Source organism: Mandrillus leucophaeus, unplaced genomic scaffold, assembly GCF_000951045.1.
Source record: "Mandrillus leucophaeus isolate KB7577 unplaced genomic scaffold, Mleu.le_1.0 Scaffold530, whole genome shotgun sequence".
NCBI lineage: Eukaryota > Metazoa > Chordata > Mammalia > Primates > Cercopithecidae > Mandrillus > Mandrillus leucophaeus.
This window is the reverse complement of record NW_012105698.1, coordinates 612,807-623,056: the sequence shown is the minus strand read 5'-3', so window position 1 is coordinate 623,056 and position 10,250 is coordinate 612,807. Positions and strand designations below refer to the sequence as shown.

Sequence of the window (10,250 nt, the reverse complement as noted above, 5' to 3'; positions counted from 1 at the left end):
CGGGCCGGGGGCTGAGGGGGCCTCGAGTGAGGGCCTTGGGGAATGCATGAGGAACTCCGGGAGACGGTGGAGGGCGGGCCAGGACCCTCGGGCTGCGGCGGGTGGCGGTGGAGGAGTGGGGAAGGGGGAGTGAGTCCTGCAGCGGAGGGCTGGAACCAGCTGGGAGGCCTGGGGGCTTCCGCGGCACAGAGAGATTCCGAGTGACTGGGAGATGGAGGAGTTTGGGGAACCAGTGAATTGTGCGCGGGTGGGTTGAGAAGTCTAGGGTAGGAGGACTAGAAAGTGATGAGAAAGTTTGGGAAAGGGCCCTCGCTGAGAAACCGGGGTTACCCTGCATCGGCCTTGGTCCCACTCCAAGTCTGCCCTGTTTTTTCTGGTTGGGAACTGGCCGAGCCCTAGCGTGTCTGAGATGGCTCCCGGCTGCTAATGAGGAGGAAGGAGCCTGGCTTCCCACGGGCACGGGACGCTGAGGCTAGGGCCAGGGGATTCATTCCAGCTTGTGCACGGGCGGACTTTACTCCAGAGGCAGGGCCAGGCGCCTTCGCTGGGGAGGACTCCAGCTTAGACCAGAGACGGTGGTGGCCAGGCTTGAGGGGAGGCCCAGCCTAGTCACAGGCCGGCTCTCTTCTGGGCTTTCTGCCTCCTGTCATTGTGTCGGGTAGTTGATTAGTCTGGACGTGCAGAGTGGAACCCTGCTGGTCTGGGGCCCGAGGAGTCTGCGAGAGTTGCTTCAAAGGGTGCTGTCCTGACCCCTTTGGGGTTTTGAGAGCTGCTCAGGTTTCAGCTTCAAAAGCCCTTGGAAGGCAGCGACTTCTGCTCAGTGTGTGAGAACCTCAGCCTGACCCTGCTGGTCCCCTAGTCTGCTGTTCAGGTTGCACCAGCAGGCTTGGAAACTGTGCCCATCTGCCTTCTCATCCTCTCTGCATTTTTATTTGGCCTTCAGGTTCTAACTCCGCCACATCCGAAGCCATATGCCCCAGCATTTGACATTGGCTTCTCCCAGGGTCTGCTGTGGGCTTCCTCTGTTTTCGACTCATGTCTCCAGGCGGAGGTCCTTAGGGATCCTCGTGGAGTATACACAGCCTACCTGCCCCACTGGGCCTCACATCTAAGGAGATGGCTTAACTAGGGACAGTGACTGGATTTTTTTTCCTTCTTACTCCTCATTCTTCCTCCTTTCTCAAGAGAAAACAGAGTCTGGATATGGGCAGAGACAGACCTGGTCCCAGGGACTCCAGCTGGGGCTCATCTTTCCCACCCTACTCTCCCCCTTGGGGATTCATGGGCCCAGGGTGTTGCTGAGGGCTCCCTGCATCAGTCATTGTAGCCCTTGGGCCTGCCCACTGAGACCTGGCCTGGGCACCATCTGTGGGCCTTTGGCCTTGGAAGGACCTGGAACAGACAAGCCGCTCCAGTTTCCTTGGCATGCAAAAAGTCATAGGAAATGTGCCCTTGAGACAGCCCCTAAGAGAATGGATTCCACATGTTTGGTGGGGGGTGGCCTTGGGCTTGTGGCAAGGCCAAGCTGGCTGGCTGGTTAGGCCTGGGCTGCTAGCTGTGGGGAAGTAGGAGATGGCCCTGAGTCTGGGTTTCCCATCCCACTAGCTTTCCTCCTCTTGGCAGGAGAGGTAGATGGTACAGAGAACCCAGCCAGCTAACTTTGGCTGAGTTTGAAGAGGATCCTACTTGCTCTCTTTCCAAGTCCAGTTGTATGACTTCCAGGAGAAGGGACTTGAGATCTGGGAAACAGAGGGGTTCCTGTCTGTTAGGGCTCATGAGATGTGCTGGAAAAGCGAGAATTTGAGGCCCAAGCTGAACAAATAGTTGAAAGAAGGGAAGTGATGACCTCCCTTCCTCCAGAGGGTGGTTCTGGCTGTGGATCACAGTTAACAGAGGAACCTAAAACAAAAACAACAACAACAAAAAACCCTCCAGGGCAGGATGTGGTGGCTCACACCTATAATCCTAGCACTTTGGGAGGCCCAGACAGAAGGATTACTTGAGATCAGGAGTTCAAGACCAGCCTAGGCAACATAGTGAGACCATCATTTCTCAAAAAAAAAAACCAAAAAAATTTAGCCAAACTTGGTGGTGTGCGCTTATGGTCCCAGCTAGTCGGGATGCTGTGGCAGGAGGATTGCCTGAGTCCAGGAGTTCAAGGCTGCATTGAGCTATGATCCTGCCACTGCACTCCAGCCTGGGCAACAAAATAACAAAAACCTCAGATTTCTGGGTTCACTCCAGAGAGTTCAAAAAGTTCAAAATCTTTTTTTTTTTTTTTTTTTTTTTGAGACGGAGTCTCACTCTGTCGCCCAGGCTGGAGTGCAGTGGCATGATATCAGCTCACTGCAACCTCCGCCTCCCAGGTTCAAGCAATTCTCTGCCTCAGCCTCCTGAGTAGCTGGGATTACAGGTGCCCGCCACCATGCCCGGCTAATTTTTTGTGTGTTTTCAAGTAGACACGGGGTTTCACCATCTTAGCCAGGATGGTCTTGAACTCCTGACCTTGTGATCCACCTGCCTCGGCCTCCCAAAGTGCTGAGATTATAGGTGTGAGCCACCGCGCCCTGCCTCAAAATCCTTTTTACTCATGGGAGAGTGGTGGTATGTTCCCCAACTGAGGCCCTCAGGCCCAGGTTCCAGAGCATCAGGGGCACATTTGGGGCAGGGCAAAGCATGCTCACTGGAGCCCTGGATTCCTCATCTGGGGTTCAGGGGATTGATCCAGGCCTACCTGATCCTGTTGCAAGCAGGGAGTTAGGGAGGCTCAGAGTTCTGGACTGTTTTTTGTTTGTTTTTCCTAACTCCTGAGTTGTTTTTGGTTTTTGTTTTTTGAAGGGGGAGGAGTTGCTAGCACCTATAAGCCCAGGTATGGAGCTTAGCAAAGCTCAGCTAGAATTTGAACTGTTAGCAGCCTTCCCCTGGGGTCCTGAGTGAGCTGGGGGCTCTGGGCCCGGGAAGCCTGGAGCAGATGTCTAGGTGGAGCCTATTCCAGGCCCTGCCTGTGCGGCCTTGCCTTAGGACTTCCTGTTACCAGAGCACCTGCCCAGGAGGGATGGGTGGTGCTGCAGGTTCTGTGAACGCTGTAGCGGGAAGCTTCCTGGGGACCACAGGGCCCTCGCTCACACTCTGCAGGACCCAGTGCTTCAGTTCTTCCCTTTGTCTCAGGCACTAGGAAAAACTAAAGTCTGGGATGTCTGGGCCCGGGCTTACAGCTGTAGTCACACTCAGGTTTTTTCTATAATCTCAGGCCAGAGAAAGAACAATCCTTAAGGCAGAGAAAGAGGTTGTCTTTTGCCTTTCAACAGCTCTGATTAATCTCTTCCTGATGGAGAGAGACTTTGGCAGGACTCCCAAAGCCCCAGAGCCCCCCACTTTGAAGTTTTTATTCTCCCAAACACCTCCCTCCCACCCTGCTCCTCCTCTCCCCATCCTCACGTCTGTGGGTCATGTTTCTTTCCATCTCTGCATCTGGTCAAGAATCTGACCCTCTGTTTTGGGAACATGGGTTTAGTGCAGGATGAAGAGGTTGGGGAAGAATCTCATCTCCATGATGCTGGAGTGGGGGAGGGTCCTTTTATTTGGTACAAGTCTCCACCCTGCTGGGCTTGGTTGGCTGGTTGTGCTCGTTGCATAATCTGGGCCCTGGGGCCAGCCCTGTGAAGCTGCCAGGGACAGTGTGTGCGAGGCAGAGCTGCCAAACAGGCCTTGCAGGCAGCAGCCATGGGGAGGGGGGTGGGGGTGGAGGTGACTCCCAGATGGGCTCCACAGAAATGTCGGGGAGCAAGGCTTCAAGTGGGAAATCCTTCTGCAGGCATCTAAAGAAGCTATTTCTATCTTCCACTTTCCTGCTGCTCAGCCTAGGCCTCTGATCCTTGCCTCCCAGGATAATCTTAGCCCCCTTCTTCAGCTTGGGATTGCCAGGGCTACACGGAGCCAGAGCCAGTCCTGGCTGCCAGGTGGTGCCTGGACCACGGGCAGAGTCCAGGTGCCAGCTGCTGTCTTTCCCACAGGCCACCCAGGAGCCATGGCTTCCCTTCTGGGGTCTTTTGGCATAGGGGCAGTAGTTGGGCAGTAAGGAGGTGAGAGGAGGGTCCAGTTCTGGGCTGTGGGTAGGGGCTATATGGTACCAGACTACAGGGTACAGGGTCCCAGTACCCTGTCCGAGGCCACCCTCACCAGCTGGTACGCGTTCCAAGTCATCCTGTTGTAGCCCTGCTCACCTGGGGTGCTGCTGCCTACCAGACCCCTTTCTCCCTCGGCCACAGAGGATGGGGATTGGGGCTCTGCACCATTGGCCTGCTCATGATATAGTATACCCCTCTGCCTGGCAGTGACCCTGCCCCCGTGCCTCTCAGCCATGCTTCTCCCTCATGATGGGGGAAAGAGGAGGGCAAGGCTTGGCGGGACTGTCTGAGAGAATAGGGACTGGCTGGGGCTCCTGCAGGCCCTTCCCTCTGCAGGCAGGACCCTCCTCCCAGCCCAGGCTCTGGCAGACCTCATTCGCTGGCATGGCTGCCAGGGCGGTTGCAGGGGGCGGGGCAGGTATGGTTTACACTCTTCGCTCAGGCGCCCGCTCCCCTTTGTTCCTGGGGCTCCAGCAGGGCTCTGGCGTGCTGCTCAGGCCCAACCTGGCTGACGAGAGGGATGGAGGGCATAGGCTATGGGCCCCGGAGGGCCCTGCCCCTGACCTATGCACCTCCGTTGGCTCACTTCCCCCAGCGACCTGGCATGTCACCAGGGAACCGGATGCCCATGGCCGGCTTGCAGGTGGGACCCCCTGCTGGCTCCCCATTTGGTGCAGCAGCTCCGCTTCGACCTGGCATGCCACCCACCATGATGGATCCCTTCCGAAAACGCCTGCTTGTGCCCCAGGCGCAGCCTCCCATGCCTGCCCAGCGCCGGGGGTAAGAGCATCCTGCTTATTCCACTCTGCCTAACTCATCTCTGCTGGTAGCAGAGGGTTTCCTTCTATCTTAAGAGCTTTGGTGTCTGAGGAAGATTCCAGGCTCTCCTGGGGGAGAGGGTCCTGGAGACTGGAGGGGCGTTGCGGGGGTGAGTGTCCTTTTTTGGACCATTGATCTCTTAAGTGGGTTTCTGAACTCCCCAGGTTAAAGAGGAGGAAGATGGCAGATAAAGTTCTACCTCAGCGAGTAAGTGTTAAGAGGACGCCTGGGAGGCCTGCCCAGTGGCCACCTCGGGGTGGGCATCCGTCTCCCTCAACCCTGGGCTGCAGGAGGAAGGGAGGAAAGAGCCAGGCTTTGGCTGAAGCAAGCTGATGAGCTTCTGCTACCTTCCTCCAGATCCGGGAGCTTGTCCCAGAGTCTCAGGCATACATGGATCTCTTGGCTTTTGAGCGGAAGCTGGACCAGACCATTGCTCGCAAGCGGATGGAGATCCAGGAGGCCATTAAAAAGCCTCTGACAGTATGTGTGACCTTGACCACCTCTAGTCTTCCCAGGTTTCCTTGCCCTCCACCCCCTTGTTTTCCAGGGGCCAAGCAAGTTGGGCTAGAGCTGGGTTTTTCACATGCAGGATGCAGCCCACTAGTAGAGTACGAACTCAGTTGAATGTGTTAGGGCCAGTATGTTTTAAATTAATATATGACAGTAGAAAATCTAAAAATACTTCACAGTAGTACTTACCATAGTAGTTAAGGTATTCTTTCATGATATTTTTGTTTCCGATAAATAGATATGCAGACCTTGGGTCATAACTGAAAAATGTAAATATTATGGGTCGTGGTCAAAAGTTTGAAAACCACTAGAGGATAAAGGTAGTTCCTTTCTCCTTCCCCTTCCCCATCCATAGAGAATATTTTCTTTTTTCTTTTTGAGATGGAGTCTCGCTCTTTCACTCAGGCTGGAGTGCAGTGGTGCAATCTCGGCTCACTGCAACCTTCACATCCCAGGTTCAAGCAATTCTCCTTGCCTCAGCCTCCCGAGTAACTAGCATTACAGACGCCCATCACCACGCCTGGCTAATTTTTGTATTTTTAGTATCACCATGGTGCCCAGGCTGGTCTTGAACTCCTGAGTGCCTCGGCCTCCCAAAGTGCTAAGATGACAGAGCCACTGCACCCAGCCGAGAAACTTTCCTTAATAATAATCTAGAACCGTCCTGAGTGGGGAAGGCTTTCCAGGAGACTAGGATATTTTGGGGCCGTGATGGGTGTTGGGTATCATGTAAGATGTGAGCCAGAGGCCTCCGCTTTGCCATTGCACCAGTTCCACTGTGCTGGCGTTGTTGGTGATGCATCTCTTTCCCCATAAAATGGTGAGTTCCGGCCGGGTGTGGCGGCTCATGCCTGTAATCTCAGCACTTTAGGGGGCCGAAGTGGGTAGATCACCTGAGGTCAGGAGTTCGAGACCAGCCTTGCCTTGCCAACATGTTGAAACACCATCTTTACTAAAAACACAAAAAAATTAGCTGGGCATGGTGGCATGCACCTGTAGTCCCAGCTACTCAGGAGGCTGAGACAAGAGAATTGCTTGAACCCAGGAGTCAGAGGTTGCAAGTGAGCTGAGATCACGCCACTGCACTCCAGCCTGGGTGACAGAGTGAGACCATGTCCTAAAAAAAAAAAGGCTGGGACTGGGACTTACTACTTACTTCTGATTCCCAGTGCCTGACAAGGTGCCTGGCTGGCCCATGGTGCTCAGTATTGATTGTTGAATGTTCATATCAGAAGATGGCGTAGCAGTGTCCCAACGTCTTGGTCCACTTCCAGTTGATTGTCTTTCTCTCTTTAGCAAAAGCGAAAGCTTCGGATCTACATTTCCAATACGTTCAGTCCCAGCAAGGCGGAAGGCGATAGTGCAGGAACTGCAGGGACCCCTGGGGGAACCCCAGCAGGGGACAAGGTGGCTTCCTGGGAACTCCGAGTGGAAGGAAAACTGCTGGATGATGTGAGTTGGGGAGGGAGGTATCTGGAGGGAAGGAGGCCTGTATGGGTTTAAGACTGGGACCAAAGAGTTTGAGACTAGCCTGAGCAGCAGAGCCAGACCCCGTCTCTACAAAAAATTTAAAAATTAGCTGGGTGTGGTGCATGCGTCTATAGTCCCAGCTACTGGTAAGGCTGACGCAGGAGGATGGCTTGAGCCCAGGAGGTCGAGCTTCAGTGAATTATGATCACACCACTGCACTTTAGCCTGGGTGACACAGTGAGATTGCGTCTCAAAAAAAAAAAAAAGACTGGGCCAGACACTTGGGCGCTCCCAGAGAAGTCCTGTCATAGAGAGGGGGCACTGCTCCAAGCCCATTGGAGGTTGATTTGCGTGGTTATTACAATGTTCCTGCAGATGGCAGTCGAGTGTCTCCAGGAAGTCCCTCGTGGGCTGCAAGAGGGCGCCATTTCCCTGCCTCCAGTCTGCCCAGAGTCCTGCTTCCATTCTTCAGGGCCCCAGGAATCTTCAGTACCCTGAGCTCCAGGGCTGAAATGGGGCTTCTTGTTCTTGGGATTTAGCATAGCTTGAGATTTGAGAGCTCAGCAGCACCATCTCACACCCCTTTCCATCTCCAGCCTAGCAAACAGAAGAGGAAGTTTTCTTCATTCTTTAAGAGCCTCGTCATTGAGCTGGACAAGGAGCTGTATGGGCCTGACAATCACCTGGTGGAGGTGAGAGTGGGCCTGGGGCAGAGGCAGGCTGACATGCAGGTTTGGCAGGGAAATGGCCTCAGGGCCCTTGGGAGGCCCTGTGTTCATGCCCACCCCCTTGGTGATAAGCCATGTTCCCCTCCCTGCCAGTGGCACCGGATGCCCACCACCCAGGAGACAGATGGCTTCCAGGTAAAACGGCCTGGAGACCTCAACGTCAAGTGCACCCTCCTGCTCATGCTGGATCATCAGGTGACAGAGGCCCTGGGGTCATTTCTGGGGCCACAAGGACCCCTCAGGAGGGGAGTTGGTTCCTATAAACCTTCCTGTCCCTGCCCTATTTTCCCGCTTTGTTTTACTGCAAGAACCCATCCTGACTCCCCTCCATCCAACTCCAGCCTCCCCAGTACAAATTGGACCCCCGATTGGCAAGGCTGCTGGGAGTGCACACACAGACGAGGGCCGCCATCATGCAGGCCCTGTGGCTTTACATCAAGCACAACCAGCTGCAGGATGGGCACGAACGGGAATACATCAACTGCAACCGTTACTTCCGCCAGGTTAGCCAGATGCCAGCCCCCCTGTTCTCTCAGCCCTTGCCTTGCCTGCTGGGCTACTTCTTGGCCACAGCCTCCAGACTGCTGCCCTCACTGGTCCTGGAATGGTCCACTCCCCTATGCCCACAAGGCAACGCTGAGCCTTTGGTATTTCCTCCAGATCTTCAGTTGTGGCCGACTCCGTTTCTCCGAGATTCCCATGAAGCTGGCGGGGTTGCTGCAGCATCCGGACCCCATTGTCATCAACCATGTCATTAGGTAAATGCAAGGAGGGGGACAGGAAGGCTCTTTTAACAGCAGATTCACCCTTGGCTTGAACTGAAGCCAAAGAGAGCATCAGGTTTCTTGCTCCCTGAGTACGTGCAGAGAATGGGCCCTAGCTTTGGCCCAGGTGGGCAGGATGAAGACAGCTATGTGCCTTCCCTCCCCATGTGCTGCCTGCAGTGTGGACCCTAACGACCAGAAGAAGACAGCCTGTTATGACATTGATGTGGAGGTGGACGACCCACTGAAGGCCCAGATGAGCAATTTTCTGGCCTCTACCACCAATCAGCAGGAGATCGCTTCCCTTGATGTCAAGGTGGGCCCTCTGGCTCCACAGCTTCCTCTGGGGCCCAGGATTGGAGTGGGCTGGATCTGTCCAGCATTTCCATACATGTAGCACCTAGGGGATGGGATGGGAACTCTGGCTCAGTCATTTGCATTTAAGCTTTGGGGGCAGAGTCTGACACATGTACCCTCTCCAGATTCATGAGACCATCGAGTCCATCAACCAGCTGAAGACCCAGAGAGATTTCATGCTCAGTTTTAGCACCGACCCCCAGGACTTCATCCAGGAATGGCTCCGTTCCCAGCGCCGAGACCTCAAGGTGTAGTCCTCTTTCCCGAGGGGATTCCTTTGTAAAGCTCTGGGTGATTTTTACCCACAGCAGTTCCCAGGGTGGGTTGGCCCAGGGCTGGGGATTATGCTATGGCTTTCCTTCTGGCTCTTTGCAGATCATCACTGATGTGATTGGAAATCCTGAGGAGGAGAGACGAGCTGCTTTCTACCACCAGCCCTGGGCCCAGGAAGCAGTAGGCAGGCACATCTTTGCCAAGGTGAGGCTCTGCCTTGTTTTCCCTCCTTTGGCCCTGAGTAGTAAAGGCCTGAGCTACTTGGTCTCTCCCTTCTCCAGGTGCAGCAGCGAAGGCAGGAACTGGAACAGGTGCTGGGAATTCGCCTGACCTAACTGCTCAGGGATCTCTTTCTTCCCAGCCCTGGAGCCTGGAGGGAGACCACCCTCTGGGTCCTTGCTGGGGCCGCAGACACGTAGGCTGGGGTGAGGAGTGTCTGCTGTCACTCTCTACTCCCCAACTTTAGTTTTATACAAGTAGTGATAGGATTCCTTGTTGCTTGGTCCCCAAAGCCTTATACTTTTTGCATTGGCTTTAATTGGGTTCAGCAGAAGCCTCCTGTGCCCCCCCCTGCAGGCAGGCCCAAGTAGGACTGCTGGAGGCTGTGCTTTGACATTTTAACAGACATTTCCGAACCAAAGGCTGCTGGGTTTGCATGTTTACAGACTCCCCTCTTGGGCGAGGGTCAGAGCTGGCTGTGGGGAGCTGGGCTAGGAAGAGGAGATGCAGCTCAGACTTCCTAGCCTTTCTAAACCAAAGTTCTTTGCCATTCCTACAAGCCCAGCCTTGCTGCTGGTTTTTTTCTTTCCTTTGGGTATTTGCACTATTTTGGGAGCAAGTTTTCTATGTGGGAGCCACTTTTTTTGTACAGGGGTAAGTTGGGGGTTTTCAGGGAGCCCTGTTAGGTGCCTCCTTGTTTCTTTCCTCAATCTATGCAAGCGGCTCTGGCCGCCATCATCTCCTGGGATGCCAGAGGGCTGCCTCTCTAGCGGCTTGGGCCGGGGAGGGGACACTCCAGTTCTCTAGCATGGCCTGAGGTATGGGTGGGCGCATGTGGAGGCCAGGGTAAGGTGAATGGGGAGGCTGGGAGGACTGGTGTCGCCCTTTGGAGCTTGGTGAGGAGGGTGGGCCTAGGGCTTGGCGAGTGCCACTTCTGGCACTGGGATCCAAATAAATCCTTTTATCTATTGGTGGTGTCTGGA

General features: G+C 54.7%; 1 protein-coding gene across 3 annotated transcripts; it reads left to right on the top strand.

Moving 5' to 3' along the window:
* Positions 1-6: 6 nt before the first annotated feature.
* Positions 7-10,238, top strand: SMARCD2 (SWI/SNF related, matrix associated, actin dependent regulator of chromatin, subfamily d, member 2). Of its 3 annotated transcripts, none has more exons than XM_011997073.1 (13): positions 7-26; positions 4,723-4,907; positions 5,111-5,153; positions 5,304-5,426; positions 6,753-6,908; positions 7,523-7,618; positions 7,748-7,849; positions 7,996-8,157; positions 8,315-8,412; positions 8,599-8,734; positions 8,901-9,023; positions 9,151-9,252; positions 9,330-10,238. In XM_011997073.1, the coding sequence occupies exons 2-13, from the start codon at positions 4,732-4,734 to the stop codon at positions 9,381-9,383; spliced, it is 1,371 nt and encodes a 456-aa protein (XP_011852463.1). In that variant the 5' UTR covers positions 7-26; positions 4,723-4,731; the 3' UTR covers positions 9,384-10,238. The 3 variants fall into 3 exon arrangements, with proteins under 3 accessions (XP_011852463.1, XP_011852462.1, XP_011852461.1); XM_011997072.1 differs by lacking the exon at positions 7-26 and adding an exon at positions 3,244-3,795; XM_011997071.1 differs by lacking the exon at positions 7-26 and having other exon boundaries at positions 4,646-4,907.
* The last annotated feature ends 12 nt before the right edge of the window (positions 10,239-10,250 follow it).